Source organism: Saccopteryx bilineata, chromosome 4 (genome assembly GCF_036850765.1).
Source record: "Saccopteryx bilineata isolate mSacBil1 chromosome 4, mSacBil1_pri_phased_curated, whole genome shotgun sequence".
Classification (NCBI taxonomy): Eukaryota; Metazoa; Chordata; class Mammalia; order Chiroptera; family Emballonuridae; genus Saccopteryx; species Saccopteryx bilineata.
The window spans coordinates 26,122,928-26,147,238 of record NC_089493.1 but is presented as its reverse complement, the minus strand read 5'-3'; the positions used below and the strand labels follow the sequence as shown (position 1 = coordinate 26,147,238).

General features: G+C 48.2%; 3 protein-coding genes across 20 annotated transcripts in view; 2 read left to right on the top strand and 1 right to left on the bottom strand.

The window, feature by feature from the left end:
- Positions 1-8,671, top strand: part of FLVCR2 (FLVCR choline and putative heme transporter 2) — a 61,089-nt gene extending 52,418 nt beyond the window's left edge. The window contains exons 7-11 of the mRNA XM_066276016.1: positions 393-503; positions 1,632-1,737; positions 1,876-1,987; positions 2,558-2,613; positions 6,386-8,671. Coding sequence (XP_066132113.1) covers positions 393-503; positions 1,632-1,737; positions 1,876-1,987; positions 2,558-2,613; positions 6,386-6,454 — 454 coding nt within the window. The 3' untranslated portion in view covers positions 6,455-8,671. The remainder of the gene's footprint in view (positions 1-392; positions 504-1,631; positions 1,738-1,875; positions 1,988-2,557; positions 2,614-6,385) is intronic.
- Positions 8,672-11,481: 2,810 nt separating this feature from the next.
- ERG28 (ergosterol biosynthesis 28 homolog) lies at positions 11,482-22,280 on the bottom strand. 8 transcript variants are annotated; one of them, XM_066272641.1, is made up of 6 exons: positions 21,983-22,131; positions 19,445-19,526; positions 18,810-18,968; positions 16,077-16,167; positions 12,322-12,440; positions 11,482-12,206 (listed from the first exon to the last, which is right to left on the bottom strand). In XM_066272641.1, exons 2-6 carry the CDS (start codon positions 19,485-19,487, stop codon positions 12,127-12,129), a joined length of 492 nt encoding a protein of 163 aa, XP_066128738.1. In that variant the 5' UTR covers positions 19,488-19,526; positions 21,983-22,131; the 3' UTR covers positions 11,482-12,126. The 8 variants fall into 8 exon arrangements, with proteins under 8 accessions (XP_066128738.1, XP_066128744.1, XP_066128743.1 ...); XM_066272647.1 differs by lacking the exons at positions 19,445-19,526; positions 21,983-22,131 and adding an exon at positions 22,149-22,280; XM_066272646.1 differs by lacking the exons at positions 19,445-19,526; positions 21,983-22,131 and adding an exon at positions 22,149-22,225 and having other exon boundaries at positions 18,810-18,973.
- A 232-nt stretch (positions 22,281-22,512) lies between these two features.
- The window catches only part of TTLL5 (tubulin tyrosine ligase like 5), a 308,772-nt gene continuing 306,973 nt past the window's right edge, over positions 22,513-24,311 (top strand). For 10 of the 11 annotated variants that reach the window (XR_010731041.1, XM_066272631.1, XM_066272636.1 and 7 more), the window contains exons 1-2: positions 22,513-22,649; positions 23,923-24,091. Coding sequence is in view for 10 of the 11 variants with exons in the window: in XM_066272631.1 (XP_066128728.1) it covers positions 24,018-24,091 (74 nt within the window). In the remaining variant the exon portion in view is untranslated. Of the gene's footprint in view, positions 22,650-22,713; positions 22,847-23,922; positions 24,092-24,311 lie in introns of those variants that run through there. The other variant, XM_066272630.1, reaches the window with a different exon arrangement.

The window sequence follows — 24,311 nt, the reverse complement described above, 5'->3', positions numbered from 1 at the left end:
TTGGTGGGGCATGAGGAGAGGAAAGGGCTGTGCCCTTCTCGCTGTGGGCAGGAACTGACAAGTCGACGTGTGGCTTGATGTTGTTGCGAGGGCTCTGCAGGAGAACACACATGCAGAAAGATGGCTTTATGCTCTCTCGGTCTTAACCTTTGTGGCAATGGCCACATGTAATTAAATAACTATCTGTATGCTAATTGGTTCAGTGTCCATCAACCTCATGGACATAAAGTTCTATGACAGCAGATGTCCCACCACACAGCAGAGGGCTTGACCTGTAACAGAAGCCCAATAGATACTTGTAGAATGGATGAATACTTGTAGAATGAATGAATGAACAAAGATTCTGTTAAAGTCAGAAGTGTGTGAGTCAAGTATTTTGTCTCTGCTTGTAGGGAGACAACCCTGGTGGTCTATATCATGACCGTGGTGGGCATGGTGGTGTACACAGCAACCTTGAACCTGGGGCACCTGTGGGTAGTGTTCATCACCGCTGGCACCTTGGGGTAAGTTTCACCTCTAATATGTTTAACTAAAAAGCACCAGCCCGTGGCTCCAAGAGCTGCTGACATCCTCGGATGTAATATTGATCCCTTTGCTGCCTACTCACTGACCTCTGTGTCGATGTGGACATGGTGCCCAGAGCTCTTGTTTATGTGTAGCACTTCAAAAGGCCACCTGGAGCCTCCAGGCTCATCTGTGCTATTGGGATGGAGTGAGTGTGTTCTTCACAGACCTCTGGGAGGCTAGGAAATGTTTAGAGTCTTTTTTAGCTCTGCCTGGGACAACATTGGGTCATGGAAAGTCTGGGTCCTGGTCTCAGTTCTGCTGGTGACTTTTAGACCACATGCATGTCACTTAACTGCTCCGGGTCTCCATCTCCTCCTGTGTAAATGAAGATAAGAGTGAGTCGTTGGAAGGACTGAGAGAGGTGACAGATGTGAAAGCAGCACGAAGTGCGGTTCAGGGGTAAGGAATTAGAATGGGGGTTTTCTAGACTGCTGTATCAGAAAGCAGAGGAAACAGTATCTCTTCCCCAAGGACCTCTGCTCAGCTTCACCTCTCAGTTATTTCCTGTGGGCAGTGTGTGTGTGTGTGTGTGTGTGTGTGTGTGTGTGTGTGTGGAGAGAAAGAGAGAGAGAGAGAGAGAGAGAGAGAGAGACACTCATCTGAGCTGGTGACTCTGGGGGAAATGAGGACTTTGAGCTCCTCCTTCCAGGTGGCACAGAGTCATGGAGGAGTGGTTCAGTCCCCAGGGCCAACCCGCTCCCAGCCCAGGGTCTGTGTACTCACGACGCAGAGTCTCCCAGCTGAGGGTGAGCGCCCCAGGCGCCCCCACCCTCTGTGAATGCTGACCCTGTCTGCGGCTGATGGATGGATAGATGTAGCAGAAGCGGGGCTTTTGAGTACAAGGGCCTCTTGAGTATGAAGCCTATGTATAAACTTTTTCCTGGCCTGCAGGGATCTCTCTGTCCTTGATACGGCCACCGACGGGGTGGCCTGATCATTCACGGGCCTGGTGTGTGTGATGGATAGTCACAAAGCAGGAGAAGGAATTCTAAGGGGGAAGGAGCGCTCCCTATCCTTCTTGTTCTAGAAGTTCCCCATCACCTGTTTCTGTGGTCTGGCCTCAGGTTCTTTATGACTGGCTATCTCCCTCTGGGATTCGAGTTTGCTGTGGAGCTGACGTACCCCGAGTCAGAGGGCATGTCCTCTGGCCTCCTCAACGTGTCTGCCCAGGTAGGTCTTTGGTGGTGGCCGCCTGGCAGCGGCTCCGTTGCCTGCCCTGCTCGGCAGCTCAGGCCCTGCCCGTGGCAGCTCAGCTCTACGCGGGCTGGCGGACTGGGCCTTTTTCCAGTCTTCTTTGTGCCTTCCCAGGTATTCGGTATCATCTTCACCATCTCCCAGGGCCAGATTATCGAACACTACGGAACCACACACGGGAACATCTTTCTGTGTGTGTTCCTGACCCTTGGAGCAGCCCTCACGGGTGAGTTGGGGCCGTAGGACAAGCTGAGGTTCTGGCTGCTCGTGGGCTTAGGCAGTTTGGGACCCAGGCTTGATGGACTGTACAGATCAGGGGTACACACGCAGGATGGAGGGGATGGCTTGTCAGGAAATCTGCGAGACGTTGACATGTTTTGGTGGAACTAGCTGTTGGATTTGGAGATAAAGACCCTTGTTTGAATCCCAGACTGTGCCACTGACCACCATAGCTGTTTGACTTTGCGCAAGTGGACTAACCTCTGAGAGCCTCAGCTTCCTAATCTGTAAAGTGGAGATGATTGTGAGGATTAGAGCAATGTAGGCCTACTCTTGGCAAATATAAATGCTCTCTAAGGCCACTGTCACTGGTTTCTGCCTATATGGACAGCAGTGATATCCAGACTTTATCAAGCTGAGTGACACTGTGGCCCTAACTTCTTAGAATATCTGGAGTAGGTCTGGGATTCCTGGGACCCTTAGGAAAACTAGGGCTTGCTTTCTTAGATGAACTTGAACATCGGTCTGTTGATAACTCCATGTCTGTTGCTCTTTCTTCTCGATCCCTTGACCTTAGTATTCATCAAGGCAGATCTCCGGAGGCAGAATGCAAACAAAGAAACTCCCGAGAATGTATGTATGTGGGAGCTTGTGGGGCTGAAATCTGGCTCCGGGGGGCTGAGGGTGCAGCAGTGTGGGCGGGGGCGGGGGGCCTCCCGGGGCAGACTGCTTGGTGGTGCCTGTGAGACCAGCACGGCTCTCACAAACATGGCGCCCAGGGAGTTTCCTCAGTGGCTGTTCCAGCACCGCTTTTCCCTGCTCCTGTCTCCCCTGCTCTGGTCCGCACAGCGTGTCACTGTTGTCACAGTCTGCTGTGAGCAGCACCCGCCCCTTGGACCCTGAGCCCAGTCTTGAGGCCCTGGCTCCGGTGCTTTCAGCCTGGGGTTAGTGGCCGGAAAGGAGAGGGGGAGCCTGGCTGGCTCCTCATTCTATCGTGGTGGTGGTGGCCCCAAGGCATGGTCCTCCTGGCATGTGACAGCCATTCTTCCGGGTTAGTGCAATGGGGCTAGAAGCACTGGAGCCCAGGGACGGCCAGGAGGGCCCTGAACAGAGAGCTCAGGCAGCAGGAGCTCATGGTGGGAGGAGCAGAGAGAACCAGGAGTGTTATGTACAGCGGGAACGTGTTTCCCTTCTTCTAATCCCTGGGAATAATTTTAACCAAAATGTTAGGTATCAAATCTGAGCCAGGATGAAAAGAATTTCAAATCTGAGAAAGAGTAAAAGTGGGATAGCTTAAAACAACAAAACTAAACAACCCCCCCCAAACTTATTGCAGAGGTAATACATGTTCTTCATAGAAAAATTTAAAAATACAGAAAATTGTACATAATTTAAAAATTATCCTGTAATACTATACATCATCCAGAGGTGAGATGCTATTTTGTTGCATTGACTTATACCTGTTCATATCCCCATATAATGTATATGTGCATATATATATATGTATGTATGTGTATGTATACACACATACACATATATTTTGTTTTTGAACAAAAAGAATCTTGCTCTATCTGCTTTTTTACTTGTGAACAATTATTAGCTCATCAGCCCTTTACAAATACTTTTATTTATTTTCATTTTTTTAATTGATTAACTTGAAAAAGAGAGAGAGAGAGAGAGAGAGAGAAGCATTCATTTGTTGTTCTACTTAGTTGTGTGCTCATTGGTTGCTTCCCGTGTTTTGCCTGGACCGGGATTGAACCCACAACCTTGGTGTTTCGGGATTGCGCTCTAACTGACTGTAACAAGGCCTACAACATACTTAACTTTTTTTTACAACATAATTTTAATGATTGCACAGTGTTCTGAGATGTGGGTAAACTGATTTGTTTAACAGTTTTCCTGTCCATGGACATTAAGGTTGTTTCCAATTTTTTTAAGCCACATTGTGATTAATGTCCAGGAAACTGAATCTTTGTCCATGTTCTGAAGCACACAGTATTTCCTTGAGAAATGGATTGGTAGTCATGCACGTTTTTAAGACCTTGGTATGTGTTGCTTACCTGTCCTCCAGAAAGGCACTCTCAGTACTATGAATTTACAACACTGTTGCAGTCAGTGTGTGAATAGTGACAACTCTGAGTGTTTATCTCTTTGAAAAAAACTCTGTCAGCTTTCTAAAGCAAAAATAGTATCTGAAAGATGTATTTAGCTTTTTAAGGATGTTTGTTGGGAGATAGATGATACTCTTTAGTCCTTTCCTATTTGTCTTCCGATACTACCCTCTAGAGTTGTCAATAACAACATCGAGGGAGGAGCAAGGACCTGAAATTCCGTGGGAGATAGGGAAAGCCTTTGGGCAGGAACGCTGTTCTCTAGACAGGTGTGAGGACCACGGCATTGACACCGTGGAGATGGGCTTCCACCTGTGCGATGCGCGTGAAACAGGGATTTGGAACACGTTGCTGGATATAGGCTGAGCCTGGGAAATGTGCCTGAAATCAAACAGGATACATTTCTCATGAGAAGATTTCAATTTGGAATATCACATACTGTCTCAAAGAATATGGGATTCTGCCACAGTTACTTTATGTGCAAACAAGAAGAAAGTCAAGGGTGCCTGTAGTGGTAGCACCCAGAGAGAATTTCGTAACATTTTAGTCTACTTTTCCATTTCATAACATTTTAGTCTACTTTTCCATTTCGTAACATTTTAGTCTACTTTTCCCTGTTCTTTTCTGTGGGAATGCTTGTGCACATTTGGTTTTCTACCCTGCTTGTCTACTTAATACAGCTTGACAAACTTTCACACCATTACATTCTATAATCTCGTATCTACACACACACACACACACACACACGCACGCACACGCACGCGCGCATTTCAAATCCCCCCTCCCGTTTTTTTTTTGTTTGTTTATTGAGAGGGAGAGAGAGAGAAGAAGGGAGAGAGATGAAAAACATTAACTCATAGTTGGGGCACTTTAGTTGTTTATTGATTGCCTCTCATACGTGACTTGATGGGATGTGCTCAAGTCAAGCCAGTAACCTTGGGCTCAAGCCAGCAACCTTGGGCTTCAAGCCAGCGACCTCGGGGTGTTGATCCTGGGAGCTCAGTGCCCCAGGTCAACGTTCTATCTACTGTGCCATTTCCAGTCAGGCTCCATTTCCTCTTGTTGGATATTGAGGGTGCTCCAATATTTCACTGTGCTTGCAATCAGGTCCTTGTACATGTAGACCAGGTTTGTTATACAAGGTTGTTGCTCAGTCACCTTCTTCTTGGAGTATTGGAAATAGCACTGAGTAGGAATAGGAAACAAATCTGATGATGGTTCTCAACTGTTTCCTATTCCTACTCCTATTCCTAGTCCTGGATAAGACAATATGCTTCTTTGGACCTTACTTGCATCTGGGGCAGCTTGGTGTTATGGGAAGGTCAGAGTCATGCTGGGCTCAACACCTAAGGAAATCAGGGCTGTCGGTGATCATGACGTGGTGGTCAGTGTGAGAACTGCATATTAGCACACTAGTTCATTACCAGAGCCTGGTAAGGACAGGGTACACAGCAGATCTGGCCAGAACTGCTCTTTCTAATCAGTGAGATGTACATTTCTGGTAAAAAGAGACCAAACTTACGAGATGGGGGTAAGAGCCGACCTTGACTGTAAAAATCTTGATTTGGATTTTCATTTTTCTTCCAGGCTGTCAGGTTGGGGAGGGAGCGGCAGGGGAGCGCGGTGGCACTGGGAGAGGAATGGTTTGTGGTGACCTTGGCATCACAGAAAGCTGGCCTTTCTGGTGTTTCCTTTGATGGCACTGTGTGCGTGTGTGTGTGTGTGTGTGTGTGTGTGTGTTCATGTTGAGGGAGCACGCTTGTGCCAGGGGCTGGCACTGCTTTTCTTGTTCCCTATGTTCGCTGTGGAGGATGCTGAGCCGCCTCTGGCTCTTTTTTTTTTTTACAGAGGCAGAGATAGACAGGGACAGACAGACAGGAACAGAGAGAGATGAGAAGCATCAATCATCAGTTTCTTGTTTGCGCATTGCGACTTCTTAGTTGTTCATTGATTGCTTTCTCACATGTGCCTTGACCGTGGGCCTTCAGCAGACCGAGTAACCCCCTGCTGGAGCCAGCAACCTTGGGTCCAAGCTGGTGAGCTCTTTGCTCAAGCCAGATGAGCCCGCGCTCAAGCTGGCGACCTCGGGGTCTCGAACCTGGGTCCTCCGCATCCCAGTCCGACGCTCTATCCACTGCGCCACCACCTGGTCAGGCCCGCCTCTGGCTCTTGTTTTTCCTGCTGATGACTGAGTCCCTGACAGATAGTCGGGCAGGGCAGTCGCTCCAGCCGGGGGGAGTCCTGCGCCTCTTCACCCACCCACAGGGCCGCCTGCTTGTTTTGCCTTGTAGAAACTCCAGGAGGAGGAGGAAAAGGACACCAGCAAAGCCCCCACCACTGTGACTGAGGAGCGTCTCTGAGAGAAAAGGGCGTTGGCGACTCGGGGAGCACGGAGAACACCCCCCTCAGTCAGCAGGTTCTCGCTTTCGGCATGGAGGTCTCCGCGGGGCAGCGGTGGAGGGGACTGGCGGGAGTGTCTGTGGCTCGCACGGCTGGGCCTGTGTGTCTGGAACCCACTCAAGAGCTTGCGTGGTCTAGTCGGGGGGGAGGGGGAATCACACCTTTCACCAAATGCAGATTCGATTCCCGCCCCTTCCCCTTTGTAGGTCTGGGGGCTGGTGTTGGGAGAAGCTGGTGTGTCGTGGGGTCAGTCCTGGCTTTGCACCTCGCCTTCCCTCCTCACCTCCATCCCTCCTGGAGAAAGCCTATAAAATTATCACGGAAAGAAAGCGTATTCAGGATAGTCCCTTTTTCTAGTGCCTTAAGACCCTGAGACACCCAATTCTAAGGCGCGGCAGCCGCTCTGGGGAGGGTCACTCTCAGGTCATCGGACTGACTGCTAACATTCTGTGGGACAGAAAGCACCGTTGGGACAAACCCAGGGGTCCTCTGGCCTAATGTCGAGGGTCTGTCTCCAAACCCTCTTTCCTAGGAGCTCTTCAAACCAAACCTCAATAAACTTGAGAAAGACTTTGTTGTGGCCACGAAGAAGAAACTGATTTGGGCAAGGTAACCTCCTAGGTTTGTGAGGGTGCGGGGGGCTGCCTTCCAAGTGTGTGTGTGGAGACCCATATTTGGGAACTCGGGTAGCTCGCTTTGGGAACTGGGGGGTTCTTTTCTACAAAAGAAGTGCTTGCCCAGGGATCTGCTGTGTCCTTGTCACCTCTGGTGCCTTCACATGGACACTGCCTTAAGAAACTAAGAGCTTGTTTTCTCTGGAAAGTAGGAATACCAGCCAACTTCCTGTAAACTTTACTGAAGATGGGCCTTGATTCATTCCGCCCTGGGAAGTCCAAGGCTGTGTCCGAGGAGAGAGGAGAGGGGCACAAGGAAAGGTGGCCTTTGAAAGAGGAATTGAGTTTGCTTGAGTAAAGCATATCCCACCACTGGGAGGCGATATTTGCACACCCTCCCCCTTCTAGCGATAACCTTCTATCAGATGTTCCAAATTGAAAGGGATTCCCCCCCCCCTTTTTTTTTGTATTTTTCCGAAGCTGGAAATGGGGAGGCAGTCAGACAAACTCCCACATGCACCCGACCGGGATCCACGCGGCATGCCCACCAGGGGGCGATGCTCTGCCCATCTGGGGCGTTGCTCTGCCGTAATCAGAGCCATTCTAGTGCCCGAGGCAGAGGCCACAGAGCCATCTTTAGCGCCCAGGCAAACTTTGCTCCAGTGGAGCCCTGGCTGCGGGAGGGGAAGAGAGAGTGAGGAAGAAGAGGGGCAGGGGTGGAGAAGCAGATGGGCGCTTCTCCTGTGTGCCCTGGCCGGGAATCGAACCTGGGACTCCTGCATGCCAGGCCGATGCTCTACCACTGAACCAACCGGCCAGGGCCAAAGGGATTCGCTTTAAGCCAACTCAAGCTGAACTCCTCTCCTGCCAAAATGGCAGCCTGGCTGTACTCCTAGGCTTTGGCAGCAACTCCTGAAAATAAGATATTTTGGTAATTTTTTCCTATACATCGAGCAGGTGCCATCGTGACCACTGTGCTGGTTTGCTGGCTGCTGCCCTGGACCCCGCATATGGGGGCGGCAGGCGCTGGTGGTTGTGCTGGGGTGCTTAGGCCACTGACACAGGAGCCAGGGGTGTGTGTGCACATGTGTGGATGTACAGACACTGTATGTAATAAAAGACATTTACACTTCAGGTGGGGGGCATGAGTTAGGGGTGGAAGGGGGTGGAGAGAAAAACTATGCCTTATTTTTTGGCAATGAGAAAGGTGTTTACTCTTCAGTCCCTTAAAATATATTAACAAAATGTTTACCAAATCCATTGCTTTATTTTATTGTTATTTTTTAAAACATCTTTTTTTTATTGATTGGTTTTTTTTCCTTTTTAGAGAGACAGAGAGAGGGAAGCATTAATTTGTTGTTCCACTTAGTTGTGTATTCATTGGTCGCCTCCCATAAGTGCCCTGACAGGGGATCAAACCCACACAACCTTGGTGTTTTGGGACAACGCTCTCACCAACTGAGCTAACTGGCCAGGGCTGCCATTGCTTTATTTTAAAAACATAATTTGTATTTTCTATTTGTAAACCAGATGTTTTAAAGCAATAAAAGATTGTACAAGTGGTCTGCCTTGTCATTTGTTAGGGCAGAGATGGTTTTTTTGGTAGTCCCTGTAAGATTATTGCACATTTCTGAGGGTCGGAAGGGTGTGAGGGGGGTGGGGTGGAGTGGGGTTGGGGCCGAAGGAGCCGCTCCCGTGGCCTTCCACAGAAGTGGTCCTCTGTTTACATAGGTGTGGCCATCCAGGTGGGTGATTTTTTTTTTTTTTTTAAAGGAGAGAGAAGGGAGGGGGAAGGCAAGCATCCATCTGTTGTTCCACTCAGTTGTGTGTTCACTGGTTGCTTCCCATGTGTGCCCTGACTGGGAATCGAACCTGCAACCTTGTAGTTTCAGGATGACTGAGCTAACCAGCCAGGGCCAGGTGGGTGATTTTTTAAAGACGGGGATGTCAAGGTTACTGTCAGCCTACGTGGGAGATTGCAACTCCACGTCCAACCCTCGACCCTGACCGCTTTCTGCACTGCGCACGCATGCGGGTTCACCCGAGTGTGAGTGCTGATGAGAGAGCCCACTGTTGTTTTTGGCTCTGCCTCAGAGGGTGGCTGCACTGTTTGTTCTGCCATCGCCCTAGCCACGCACCAGCTTATTTTGGCCGGGGTCCACAACGTCGGCCTCTGCAGTCCTGGGCTGTGATTTTTCTTCCAAACTGTGCTACTTACTGCTCCTCCTCCCTTCCCAGTCCTGCTCACCTGGTAGCTGTTACTTGGATACGCTGCTGTGTTGTTTCGTCCGTGTCTTCCCTAGAGAGCGACACTGTTGTCTGTGGCATTCAGGCACCGTATCTGTTAGCAGTTCTACTTTAAGTCATCTAGGAAGGGAGCCAGGTCTGGGTCGTTAAAGAAATCTAATAGTCATAGTGTCTGCTAAATACTCTGTATCATCTCTTTAGATTGCTTGGGATCTTGTTTTGGCTGGAATCATATTCCTATGATGCATGCCTAGAGGATCCAAATCATGATTTCTTTTAAAAGAATTTTATTGATTCATTGATTTTAGAGAGGAGACAGAGAAACGTCACTGTGTTGTTCCGCTTAGTTGTGCATTCGCCGGTTGCTTCTTATATGTGCCCCGATTGAAGATTGAACCTGCAGCCTTGGTGCATTGGGACAACGCTCTCACCAACTGAGCTACCCGGCCAGGGCCCAAATCATATGATTTCATTTACTCTTTAGGTGTGCTCCACTTGGAGCTCCACTCAAATGGTAACTCTCTGTAAGATCATTGCTTTTCTCCCTGCTGCCTCACCATAGTTGATGAGTAAGGGAAACAGTTCTGAGCTATTTTCCTAGCCTGTAGTATTGTGGGGATGGGGGCAAAATTGCTGCACCCAGTTTTTGCCACCATAAGGGAACCCAGCCTGAGGATGAAGCCAACACAGGTGGGCAGAGCCAAAAGAATCGGAGAAACGGAGCTGGGTCCTGATCAGACTGTTCCTGAAGCCTGTCATCCTCTTCACAGTTTTGTGAGCTAGTGCTAACTTTGTGGTTTCAGCTAGTTTGAGGTAGCTTTTGCTCCTTTCATTTAAAGAGCCGTAATTGATATAGAACATCCAGTGCATTTAAGTATCAACTTCGAGCCTCCTGTCATGCCCTTACTAGTCCCCTGCCTCCCTTTCTGACCTGTTTGCTGCTTTCCACGTCCTAACTTGACCAGTTTGGACAAGATTGTTCCTGCCTTCCAGATTTTGTCCCCTTTTTTCCTAAATACCTGCTGATATCTTAAGACACATGATACTTGGGCATTCAAGTCTCAAAATCTTACCTCCTATTTCCTGGGGTTGTAAATGATGTTGATGCACTCCTCTCTCATTTTATTTTCTGTTATTTTTATTTTTTTAGAGTGAGGCGAGGTGGTGGTAGGAAGAGAGACAGGAAGGGAAAGAAATGAGAAGCATCAACTCTTAGTTACGGCACTTTAGTTCACTGATTGCTTCTCATACGTGCTTTGAGCGGGGGGCTCCAACCGAACCAGTGATCCCTTGCTCAAGCCAGGGACCTTAGGCTCAAGCCAGCGACCACGGGGTCACGTCTATGATCCTATGCTCAAGCCGGCAACCCCTCGCTCAAGCTGGCGATCTCAGGGTTTCGAACCTGGGACCTCAGTGTCCCAGGTTGACACTCTTATCCACTGCACTACCGCCTGCTCAGGATCCCCTCCCTTTATTGATTGCAATATCTAACAATATCTATTTTCTAGAATCCTTATCACTGTCTGAACTTGTTTCACTTGAGGCTTTATCATTTATTTCCTTGAATATCACATAAGAACCACGGGAGCAGCGTCATTGCCTGGATCATTCACATCTCTTTCCCAGGTGTCTGGCATGGAGTAAGTGTTCAATAAATACTTGTTGAAATAATGAATGTGCCCTTGGGCCTACATGCTGTGTGTGAGGGCCAGCCAGCGTGGGGCCTTCAGGGCTGTGTCTGGGGGACAGCTGTCTGCTCCCGCACGTCATCCTTGGGGTCCCCTGTTCTCCTTTTCATCGTCATGCAGCTGTTTCTTCTGTGCTGCCTGGTTCTGTGTTTTGCCTCTGCTTTCTCTTCCTTAGGAAGTAAACAAGCAAGGGTCCTCCCTGTTCAGTTGTGAACTCAGAATCTTGAAGGTGAGGAAGGAGAGGAGGAAGACTGTATTCAAGGGAAATGGACAAGTGACACAAGGAGCTGGGGGCAGCCACGTCTGCCTGGGTTTTGAGCTGTCCGCTCACTGTGGAGTATTCGATCAGAGAAAGCGGTGATTCTATGTGACGGCTCACAGGAGGGCAGGAGTGCTCTTGGCTTGGGGGAGGTCAAAGGACAAGCACTGACCAGAGCAGAGGGTTTTTCTTTTTATTACAAAATTCTTACACAAATACAGCAGACCAGAAAATCTAAAAACAGCCCAGCCTCTTCCAACTGTAATCCATCTGCAGGTACCAGGATGTAAACCATGCTCAGTCCCAGGGAGCCCTTCTTAGAGGTGCCTGTTCCCCAGCTGGCTCGGTGTCTTGGGTCCAGCAGCAGAGAGAGCCCAGTGTGCAAGGGCGACCCCTTGACACAGCCCTTGGCGGCGGCTGCTCTGGGCGGTGCAGCAGCTTTAGTTTCACAGTCCGCATGCCCCCCCCCCCCAAGTCAAGTCAAGTCAAGGGATGGAAATAAAAGGGAAAAAGCAGGCTGGGGAAGATCCTCAGAGAGGCTGCGGGTGGGGGAAGGGCACACAGTGGGCTTCTGAGGCGCTGGCAGTTTCTTGATCTGGTTGGAGGTACACAGGAATCGCTTTAAAATGATTCTTTAAATTGTTCGTGTTACATTTCTGTATGCATGTTACATTTTAAAAACTTTCAATGTAATAAAAAAAAAAAAAGGCCTGAAGTGAAGAAGGGAGCTGATAATGGAGCAGGAAAGAGATGAAAGTGCAGAGAGGATCATGGAAGAGGACGGCCAAGTGGAAGATGAAGTCTTGGAGGAGGTAATGTTGGCTTCAGTTTCTCTTCTTCTGTCTGGATGCAGGTTCTACTTCTAGGTACCGGAGCCCAACTAGCATACCGAGGATTGAGAAACCTTAAACACAGAGAGACGATTAGAGGCTGACAAAGCACAGTGCGCTCTAGTGCCCCTCGTGTGTCAGCTGGGGCTGGGACAGTTCCCGTGGGAGGCACAGTGCTGGCATGCTTACTTGCCACCATCAGGGGTGCCAGGACGCCAACCGTGGGGGCTGCGGTCCCATATACAAACAGCTCCGAGAGGAAGTGCCCCAGGGCCAGGAGGAAGGTCCAGAGCGTGATGTGGTACAGCCTGCAGGAAGCAGACAGAAACGGGAACTGAGGTACGGCTTGTTCTGTGCCGAGGAAGGGCGGCGGGCTGACCTGATGCCCACAAAGAAAACTGCGCAAAGGGACTAGGGCTGAAGGCAAAGAACACTTGGTCCCGCGAGACACCTGCCTTGCTTGATCATATCCATTCTCTACCAGGGCAAAACTAAAGCTTCCAGCTGCTAAACAGAGGGGAAGCGTGCAGAAATCCAGAGTGATCTCTAAGTCTTAGCAAGGTGGTAAGCCAGCTCTATAGCAAAGCAGGGTCTGCAGTCTGGCAGTCCGGGCAGGGTAGACAAGTTTGGATCAACCATGCTTACACATTCCACTTACTCAAACTGGCTTGACTGTAATCTGAGCCCATCCAGCAGGTGTCTGGCCAGGGCCTGGTCAGTGCTCATATGATGGATGCCACAGAATGAAGGGTTGGAGGGGGAACGAGCATCAAGGACCTCTCAGGGGCTTTAGATGTTGCTTGCAATGTGGGCTGGTTATTTTATTTATTTTGAGAGAGAGAGACAGGAAGGGAGAGGTAAGAAGCATCAACTGGTAGTTGCATCACTTTAGTTGTTCAGTGACCCCACACTCAAACTGGCAAGCCTGTGCTCAAGCCAGATGAGCCCATGCTCAAGCCAGCGACCTTGAGGTCTCGAACCTGGGACCTCAGCATCCCAGGTCTACGCTCTATCCACTGCACCACCACTGATCAGACTGGGCTGGTTAGTTTTATCTTTGCCTGCGAAAATGGTCAGATAGAGGGCCTGGTGACAATCTTAGAAGAAGAGAACTTGTTCCTCAGCCTTGACTAAAAGGTGGGGAAAGGGTCGGTTACAGGATGATCGACCATCTGGCTTGCTGATATCTTTTTTTTAACTGAAAAACTTAAAACTATGAAATCTCCAAATATATAAAAAAATTTATAGATAATAGGATACTATTAATATAATTAATCTTGATGCAACCAACAGCCTACTCCATCAAATATGAACATTTTTTTTTTTGTATTTTCCTGAAGTTGGAAACGGGGAGGCAGTCAGACAGACTCCCGCATGCGCCCGAACGGGATCCACCCGGCATGCCCACCAGGGGGCGATGCTCTACCCATCTGGGGCATGGCTCTGTTGCAACCAGAGCCATTCTAGCGCCTGAGGCAGAGGCCACAGAGCCATCCTCAGCACCCGGGCCATCTTTGCTCCAATGGAGCCTTAGCTGCGGGAGGGGAAGAGAGAGACAGAGAGGAAGGAGAGGGGGAGGGGTGGAGAAGCAGATGGGCACTTCTCCTGTGTGCCCTGGTCGGGAATCGAACCTGGGACTACTGCACGCCAGGCCGACACTCTACCACTGAGCCAACCGGCCAGGATCAAATATGAACATTTTGACATTTTCACTTCAGATAGTTTTTTCTAAGAAATAAAATATTAGTTATCGGTTAAAGCAGCCTGGGTACCCTTATCCCACTTGATCCCATTCTCCTGCTTCCCTACCCCCCTGAGAAGAAATCAATATCTTAAATCTGATTTTTATCCTTCCTGTGCATGTTTATTATTATTATTATTATTTTTTTTTGTATTTCTCTGAAGCTGGAAACGGGGAGAGACAGTCAGACAGACTCCCGCATGCGCCCGACCGGGATCCACCCGGCACGCCCACCAGGGGGAGATGCTCTGCCCACCAGGGAGCGATGCTCTGCCCCTACGGGGCGTCGCTCCATGGCGACCAGAGCCACTCTAGCGCCTGGGGCAGAGGCCAAGGGCCATCCCCAGCGCCTGGGCCATCTTTGCTCCAATGGAGCCTCGGCTGCGGGAGGGGAGGAGAGAGACAGAGAGGAAAGAGAGGGGGAGGGGTGGAGAAGCAGATGGGCGCTTCTCCTGTGTGCCCTGGCCGGGAATCGAACCTGGGACTTCTGCACGCCAGGCCGATGCTCTACCACTGAGCCAACCGGCCAGGGCCTCTGTGCATGTTTTTATACACTTAGTAAATATGGGAGTTGACTTTGAGTTTTTAGTTAGGCAGGGATTAGAATCACACCAGAAGCACAGAGACAAAAGCCCCAGGCTAAAAAAAGGTTGGAAACAGAAGTCAGCATTTGCAGCTGTCCTATACCAGGAGAAGGGGGAATGAATGGGTAATCGAGGTGAAGGTAAGTCTGAGTTGGTTTTGCTCACTTCAAAAACACAGCAAATAAAGATAAACCCCTAGCCTATTAGCAATTCTTCATCAGGGTAAAGTCTTTAAAATGATTATTCCATCTTTACTCCCTGGCAGTCACCCTGAGAGGTAGAACAGAAGTCCTGGTCTATTGCATACACGAAGAGACCGAGATGCAGAGAAGGTATCTAATGAACTTGCTGCTACAAAGCTAGTGACTAATAGAACCGAGACCAGGGCTCATTTTGTTTCCGTTCTTAGGTCCCAGGCTGTTTCCGCTAAACCACAGTTTCCAAAACTACATGTGAATCTAGAACAGTAAACCACAGTTTCAAGTTAAAAAAATAATAATAATGTTGGAAAGATTGCAGGGCTAAGAGCCCTGCTTTAAATTCTGCTCGAGTCAGTCTTCCTCAGATTAAATTAATTGGGTCTCTAATAAATATTTCTGCAAAGTCAGGAATGGGAATCACTATCTCCCTGGGCTGCCAGGAGGAGATATATCAAGGTCACAGAGATGGGAACTCCTTACAAAATAAGAGGGGCTCAGGAAATAGTACCTCCTCTCCTCCCCGGATGGGGAGGATCTGGGTCAAAGAGATAGTTAGTGTGAAGTTGGTGTTTCGGTGGCCTGGCCTCACCCACTAGCAAACTTTTCCACCAAGATGTGAGGACAGTTGTTGGGAACAAGGCTTGAGCCCCCTCAAGTGGCCAGCACTAGTTACAGCATCCTCTAGACAAGAGGCCAGATAGCAACGGTTCCACACTCGAGTATTTGAGTGCCCTTGAGAGGCAACAGCAGGGTCCTGGGTTCTCTTTCAACACCATCTGCATAAGCACCCAGAAATTTAATTGTGGGTTCCTTTTTCTCATGGGATGTGATTTCTGTTCACTCGTGCTTGAGGAGGAATAAGGTATGTGTGGGTGGCAGCTCTAAAGAGCACACTGCTATACTTGAGTAGAAAAACTGATTTTCTTTTTAAAATGTTCCCATTGACTTAGAGAGAGAGGATGGGAGGGAGGGGGAGGGAAGAGGGAGAATGGGGGGGGGAGAGAGAGAGGAAGAGATAGAGGAGTGTCGACTCGTTCCACTTAGTTGTGTACTCATTGGTTGCTTTTAATATGTGTCCTGACGGGGGATTAAACTCACATGTTGGGATGGTGCTCTATCCACTGAGCAACCCGGCCAGGGGAAAGCACAGAAGTAGTGGGTTAGATGCAGGCCACTGGATCATGGCTTTGCCAATTTGCTATATCAGTTCAAAAGAATTTTCAAACCTTAAAGACCTTTTAGGCCTATTTTGTTTTTTAGGCCTGGAAGGAATGGAACCTATTAATTAACCTTTTATTATCCACATTCTCGGCTAATGTATCAAAATTAACGGGTCTCCACCGGGAGGACCACAGTGGGTACATGTAGCCCTGATCAAACGAAAGGACTGTAGTGACAGCTCTTCCTGCCCTTACGTACGTCTTGTTGTGGATGTCGATGGCACAGAGGCAGCGAATCACTGACGACAGCAGCGTCCAGACCCCGAAGGTCCGAGCCTGGAGGCCGTTCACTGTGTAGCAGAAAAAAGCAAGAGTGCTGAGAAGCAGGTTAGGGTCCCCTCCAAACTCTTCCTACTTCACCGCGGGAGGCAGGGTGCTGAGCCTGAGCTCGTTTGGCCGGGCGGGGTGGAGGCTCTGGTGCTGCCCGTGGAACCAGAGGGGCAGGAAGGAATTCCAGAATGAGAACTGCTCAGCTCCTCCGCAGAAATCGAGCGCTGGGCAGGGGCGTTCCAAGACTGGAAAGTCAACAGGGAGCCCACTTGGGCAAGTAACTCCTGGATGCAGTAGTTCACACCTCTGCCCTGGAAGCCAGTCTGGTGTTGGTGAAGCCCAATGATTTTGGATCAGGACAGGTTTGGGGGAATGTTCCACAGTGGTCTGGTAATGCAAGGTGCCTGGGAGGTCAGCAGACCTTCAAGCTGGTGTAGGAGAGAGCTCAGAAATAATGGAGCCCATTTATATGGGCACATGTGGTCTTTCAGAGACCTAAGTCCCCAGGTCTTCTCTGAATCCAGATCTATATTATTTGAACAAAGCCCAAACTAGGCTGGTTTCCTGTACACAAGGCAGTAGAACAAAGCACTGTTTAGTGTTTGCCAAGACCACTGTGCACTTGGTGACTTTGTTCTGACACTACTGTATTAAATATCTTGTCCTGAAAGTATGTATCATTCTACCACAACAGTAGTTCTGGACCCTGGCCATTTGTTAGAATCAACTGAAAAGGGTTTTATAAAATTACCAAGGTCTGGGTATCAGACCAATTAAATCATACTCTCTGGGGGTGGGCCCCAGGCCTAAGTATTTTTTGAAAACCCCCTCCCTTGGTGATTGTACAATAATTCACAGCCATTGATCTAAGGCATTCTGTGGTCGAAATGTCAGAACAGCGAAAGCAAAGATATTTCTTTGTTGGTCTACGGAACAAGAGAAATTTGAAAGGACAAGACTGAAAACTGAGGGGTGTGTTCATGTTTACTTGGGCTTTAAGGATTTTCCAGCCTTTGGAAAACCAGACAGTGGTACTTATTTCACAACCCTGAAGACCTCTGGGTAGCAGTAAGGTGAAAAATAATTTTATGCTCCAACCAAAATCTAGCAGTTAGCCCCAGTGGGCTATATTCTTTGTAAACCAACTTGATAGCTTTTCTGATGCAAAGACTAAGGAGATTTCTGTAGTTAGTGAAATATTTCACCTATCCCAACCAGGTTAGGCAAAATTCTCCCACAGTACTGCTATGGTCAGCAGAGTACCATGAGAGCCCCCAGGTCACGAGGAGGAGGCAGCCTCTGCTTCTGTGCTAGGGACAGGCAGCTGGGCAGAAAGACTCACAGACACTCACATGTGCACACACACACATTATTTGGCTCAGCTCTATGCCTTTCAGCAAGTCACATGACCTCTAGGCTTCTCTGTTTCAACTTAAATATTATTACTATTTTTTTAGCAAGAGAAAGAGACAGGTAGAGAGAAAGACAAGAAGCATCAACTCAAAGTTGTGTTGCTCATTGATTGCTTCTCATATGTGCCTTGACTGGGGGACTCAAGCCAGTGACCTTGGGCTTCACGCCAGTGACCTTTGGGCTCAAGCCAGCTACCATGGGATCATATCAGTGATCCCACACTCAAGTGACCTTGGGGTTTTGAACTGGGGACCTCAACGATCCAGGCCAACTCTCTGTATCCACTGTGTCACCACCGACCAGGCTCAACTTAAAGAGCTAGACCAGATAGCCTCTAAAATCCTGTGAATCTATATAGGATTCCTGGACCATCTGAGGGCAGCGTTTGGGGGAGAAAAAATGGATCGGTCTTGCTCCCTTTCCAGGTTCGCTACTCCTACTGTGTTTGAGCTTTGTTCAAAATGAGCCTTAGCCTACTTAGTTTCATTTTCTACCCAGATGTTGCAGAAAAGTGAGCTAGGTCAGAGCCCGAATCTGGGTTAGCTATAAATGTGACACAGAATTGTCCGGTGCTATGAAATCGCACTGCAGCTCAAACAACCCCACGCATCCACACAAGAAGTGCGAACTGAAATGGGAAAACATTCAGCAGAGAGGCTCGGGAAACTGAGAAAGGCCAGCATGGGCCTTCTGAACTTCCATTTAGGGAGACAAATGTGGAGAGATTTTGGTTGTCTTCTCAGACTATGTCACAGTTTGGGAAGACCTTGGATTAGCAATTCTCCATCTGCAACATGGAACGTAACCACATGTGCCATGACATGATTTCTGAAGACGGTTGAGATAACACAGAAAGGTTCTTATGTCTTTCCAGTGGGGCATCACAGAGTCACCAAGTCACTTTATTTCCTCATGTGCCCTTGTAATGCTTTATTTACAGACTGCCTAGGGCAGTGTAAAATGAATTAAAAGGTATTCAGGGAAACTTTGGGAAGAAAAATGGGCCACATGCTACCCACAAAGTTTATTACTGTAGTGGCTGCCAAAGGCTAGATTAGGCCTCAGAATCATCTAGATAGTTATTAAAAAATAGGTTTCTGGGCTCCATCCAGGGGGTGAAAGTTTCAGTATGTAGGTTTGGAGAGGGAAATGGGCATCTGCACTTCGTAGGTTATTCTGATGTATAGCCTGGTCTGGGAACCACAATTTAGACTACTCCTGCAAAAGCTGTAGTTCTTCGACTTCTTACCCAGGTCTGGCTTGCCGGTGTAGAGTTTTTCATAGAGAAAGGTGTGGTCTCGGAAGCTCTGTAGCGTGTTCCCCATGGCTATGATGGACACCATAACCAGCCAGCTTCGTAACACATTCAGGAAACGGCTCATGACAACCCTCAAATCTGAGAGGGGTTCTGCTCTTGGAAACAAAGGCAAAGGACATGAGACAACAGGTGGTTAATCTTCTATAATCATAAGCTCTGTCACCCCTGTAGACAGCCTGTGTCCCACTCATGCGGGCTGTACTAAGCTTATTTTGTCAATTATATCATAAATTCCTCTGCAAGTCCGCTAGCCTCATCTATCCTTGATTACCTTAAAACACTACTCTAACCGTTACAGAATTAGTACAATGCCTTTGAATATGTGCCGTAAACTAAAGTGTGCTGACCTTTACCCAGAGTGAAGAAGGCTAAATAATGCAGTGGTTAGAAATGACAAACCCAGCAGAAAAACTAGGTAAGAAAGGAAGCAGTACAAGAGGAGGTGTACAAATATTAACATAAAGTAATAAGGTAGATTTAAATGTGGAAGGCTTACAAAAATTAGTCTCAATATTTAGTCATACTAATAGTGGTGAATCAACAGTAGAAAATAAATGACACAGTACTTATCTTTGTCTTGAGCAATTTCTCCAAAATATTACCCCACATCAGAACTCCTTCCTCTTGGCTGAATCAGTCGTGTTATATCTTTTTTTTTTTTTTCCTGAAGTTGGAAACCAGGACGCAGTCAGACTCCCGCATGCGCCCGACGGGGATCCACCCAGCACGCCCATGAGGGGGCGATGCTCTGCCCATCTGGGGCGTCACTCTGTTGCAACCAGAGCCATTCTAGCACCTGAGGCAGAGGCCACAGAGCCATCCTCAGTGCCCAGGCAAACTTTGCTCCAATGGAGCCTTGGCTGCGGGAGGGGAAGAGACAGACAGAGAGGAAGGAGAGGGGAAGAGGTGGAGAAACAGATGGGCACTTCTCCTGTGTGCCCTGGCCGGGAATCGAACCCGGGACTCCTGCACACCAGGCCGACGCTCTACCACTGAGCCAACTGGCCAGGGCCAGTCATAAATATAAAGTTATATCTTTATTTCTAGACTGGTTTTTCATGTCATTCCTTTGTAATTCAAGTAGCTGCAAGGTCAGTATAAATCTACTACCGGATACCTGCCTGGCTATTGATGACAGATTGATTGATTGATTGATTTAGAATTTAGAGGAGGGGAGGCATAGACAAACACCTGCACGTGCCCTGATTAGGATCCATCCAGCAAGCCCACTAGGGGGTGATGCTGTGCCCATCTGGGGTATTGCTCTGTTGCTCAGCAACTGAGCTCTTCTTAGCACCCAAGGCAAAAGCCATGGAGCCATCCGGGGCCAGCTAGCTCCAGTCAAGCCATAGCTGCAGTAGAGGGCGAGGGAGAGAGAGAGAGAAAGAGAGAGAGAGAGAAGGGCAAGAGGGGAGAGGGTGGAGAAGCAGAAGAGTGCTTCTCCTGCGTGCCCTGACCAGGAATCAAAACCAGGACATCAATATGCCAGCTGATACTCAGCCACTGAGCAACTGGCCAGGGCCAACAAATCCTTTCAAGAGCATAGAAACGTTACACATTTAAGTAGAATCAGTGGTGTGAGGGCAATATTTACATCCTCAGGTTTTCCCTACTATGGTTCTGAGGTACACCATGCTCTAAAACTAGAACAATCTAAAAGTTAAAAATAAACTGTTATGCCTGACCAGGCGGTGGCGCAGTGAATAGAGCGTCGGACTGGGATGCGGAAGACCCAGGTTCAAGACCCCGAGGTCACCAGCTTGAGCGAGGGCCCATCTGGTTTGAGAAAAAAAAAAAAGCTCACCAGCTTGAGCCCAACGTCGCTGGCTCAAGCAAGGGGTTACTTGGTCTGCTGAAGGCCCGAGGTCAAGGTACATAAAAAATAAATAAATAAATAAATAAATAAATAAATAAACTGCTATGACTTGAGAACTAGTAAGAAATTATAGGGAGAAGGAAACAGCAATGCTGGCATTGGGTTGTAGGAGAAATTATAACAGTTAACAGTTACTGGAAACCCGCATGTGCCATGCATTGGGACAAGCACTTAACATATACTGCAGGCACTATTAGTATTTCCATTTTACACAGAGAGGTTAAGTGATTTGCTTGAGGTTCTACAGCTAATATATGGCCAAGCTGAGATATGGAGTATGGTCTCTTGGGCTCTGCATTGCAACACTGCCTCATTGTTTGAGACTATTTTGATGAAGTTTTCATTTTTGAGGAAGACAAGCATACTACAGTATATTCTCTTTTGTCTTCAAGTTGTATAGAAAATACCATTAGGTTATGTCCTTTTTTAAAAAAAATGCTTAACCCTTGCTAAGCATTGATTTCAATTAGCTTGACTTAAATAAAACCCACATAGATAAAGAATCTAATGATGAAATTACTTCTTCCCATCTTCATTATGTTTTTCTGGCCCAGGGTTTATCTGCTGACTTCTGGGCTTGAAGTGGTCACAACCTATCAGGCTTCCTTTGTCACTCTGGCAGTAAAAGTTTCAGTATGGTCCTACACTACCCAGATGAAACCGATATTAAAGTCAGCTATGACCCAAGACAATGTGAAGCACCAAAAACCAAAAAAGAACTAGAGAAGAGGAAGGGTGAATCGACGAATTCTTCGAGGAAAGGTGGATCAAAGAGTGGACTCTGTTCAAGTCCAGAGAGAATACAAGGCTTTACCCGACATCACAAGCAGTTACAGCCTGGGCCAAGATCCCCACCCCCTCCTTATTTTCTTACCCTCCCTCAGTAGGAGACTCAGCCTCATTCTTCCCAGGGTCAGAGAAGTTGCAAGGATGGCCCCCTCTTTTTTGACAGGACAAATCCCTTTCAATTTGCAGAAGCTCTTAGAAACCCCAACAGTCAGCTGATGAGAGCAGAGCCTGAGCATTCTTCGGAACTGCCCTACCAATCCTTCAACACCATTTCCGTAAAACCTGAGGCCTCCGAGTATCCAACACTTATTCTCAGCTTTGCCCAGGTCCAGCCCAGCAAAGGTGTGGCGTTGAAACTTGAGTCACGGGAGAGGCGTTCCTCCTGGCCGTACCATTTAATAGCTATGTGACCCTGGGCAAATCATTTACACTTTACAACCTAGGTTTCCTTACCTGCAAATTGGAGATAAATGAAAAATACTATCTCAAGAGTCGTCCTTATCTGACGACCTGACCCCGTGCCAGTAGCAGCAGCAAAGATGTTACCCTAAGACAGCTCCAGCCAGGAGTCCACCTGAGCCATTTGCCCCCGCCCCCGTCCTCACCAGACTCGAGGATTGGGTCGTTTCTGTCAGTCCTCGCTCTGATTGGTTGTTTTGGTTTTGCTCAAGCAGGAGATGGGGCGTGAACCCCTTGACTGCCAATCAGCGGTTGCCGCTGTCCAAGCCTCAGCTCCCGTACGCCGCTCACACAGTGAACCCGCCTGTTGAGCGTGGCGGAAAAACTCCGGGCGCGGATTCAACCCTTTAGGGGCGGAGGAAAAAAAGCGGAGAAAAGATGTCAAGATTCTTCTGCTGACAGCGGGCTCTGAGCCCGCGCTGCGCGTCGGTGACGACATTCGTCCGCGCCTGAAGCCGAACGTTGTCAGCGCCGGGTGACGGGCGCCTGCGCAGTGGCTCCGAGCGGGCGGTTGTTTGTTGGTTGTTGTAGTAACGAGGGAAGCCCCGGTCCGCGGCCGCCGTGAGCCAGGCTGGGGAAGGAGGAGGGAGGTAGGCGCAGAGCGCGGTCCCCGCCTGCCCGCCCCGAGCCATGGGAAGATGAGACAGGTAAACGCCTGCACCGGCGCGCTCCGCTGCCCGAGGGAGTTGCGGTCCCGCGTTTGGGCGGGTGCGGTCCGCTGCACTTCCCTCACAGAGTCTCGGAGCGCAGCTATAGGCTTCCGGGCGCGCCGGGCTGAATCGCTGCGGCGGAGTCGCCCGCGACCTTCCCGTGGGGAGCATCTGCGGACCTACCCGGGATTGGGGTGAGCCAGGGGTGGGGCTGAGGGGCTGATCCCTTTAGGGCGAAGACGCTCCTTGGGCGAGTGTCCTTAATCTTCCGAACGCCCTGACCTATCTCTTCCCGCTCTGCGGGCAGCCCTTTGTGGTTGGAGGTGTTGTTTAATTGAAGGGACAGGTCAACATTGGGAAAGACCGAGAAATCCTATTGGGAACCCTCGGAGGAACGCCTTGGGAAGGTTGTTAGATATTGCCCATTCCGCTGAAGATGTGTAGGGATCGTTATTGGCGTTTTTGGTTCCGTTTGTAATTTTATCATATATATGAATGCATTGCAAAATGAGGTTTGAAAAGATTCACATCAAGTGGGTATCTGAATTATGGGATTTTGATCCTTTAAATATTTTCATTTTCTTTATTCAATTTCTATTCCTTTTTCAAACACAACGAACCATGTACTTCTATGGGAAAATTTAAGTTAGAAATTGGAAATATCCTAATTTTAATGTTTTGAGATTCAAGTCATAGCTTGTGATTTTTAGCAAGGGAGAGTAATTTTGAGACTGTTTGAAGGACATCTCTCCCCTCCCCCCCCAGCTATTTATGAACTTGATTCAGGAGAATACATTAATCTTTTGGTTCAGTAGTTAAATTTTAGTGGAAACATGAGGGCATTCTATCTAATTTTGTTATAGAGGCTAAGGAAATATTGGCAACGATCTTAAATCTTGAGTTTTTACTTTTAACCCAGGTCAGGTCTTTCTAGCAAGGAATCTTTGTTTTAGACAATCCTCCTACCTCAGACTTCCCTAAAAGTTAAGTAAGTGTGTCTTTTTGGTGCATGTTAGATACTGTATATAAAAGAACAATGAGAAATTTGAACTTATTAACAGTTCTTCAAATACAGAGGACAAACAGTATGTTTAAGGGGAAAAAACAAACCTTAATTGGGGGGTATATGTGAGGCACTGTGACAGAAGGTAACCTTCTAGAGGTTGGGCACCATTTAGGTAAATATTCATTTTCATTACTTGGAGGATCATCAGTAATGATTAATAAATAGAGATTGCATCATGTTTCATATTATTTGGCTTTTCTATAGGTTTCTGTACCACCCAGATTGTTTGATCCAGTGAATCTGCAAAGAAAGGTCTCTGAGGCCCCCGTCTACTTTCTGCATGACAAATCCTAAAGGAAATGCCAATCGTGATGGCCCGGGACCTGGAGGAAACAGCATCATCTTCAGAGGATGAGGAGGCAGTAAGCCAAGAGTAAGTAAGAGCCTCCTGCTTTTGAACCTTTACCTCTACAATAGAAAATATTTCTTTTTACTCCTATACATCCTTTTGTTTGTTTGTTTATTTTGTTTAGGTGAGAGGAAGGGAGATAGTGAGGCAGACTCCTGCATGCACCCTGACTGGGATCTACCTGCTAACCCTATTTGGGACTGATGCTTGAGTACTGAGCTATTTTTAGCCCCTAAGGCTGATG

What these genes read in the sequence shown, in the direction of transcription:
- ERG28 (XM_066272640.1), bottom strand. Translation starts at nt 21,779, where the DNA reads ATGCTCAGGCTCTGCTCTCATCAGCTGACTGTTGGGGTTTCTAAGAGC. An exon ending in GAGTCTCCTACTGAGGGAGG is followed by an intron (nt 18,969 to 21,628) that starts GTAAGAAAATAA and finishes TTCCAAGAGCAG; the next exon opens with AACCCCTCTCAGATTTGAGG. An exon ending in GGCACCCCTGATGGTGGCAA is followed by an intron (nt 12,207 to 12,321) that starts GTAAGCATGCCA and finishes TCTGTGTTTAAG; the next exon opens with GTTTCTCAATCCTCGGTATG.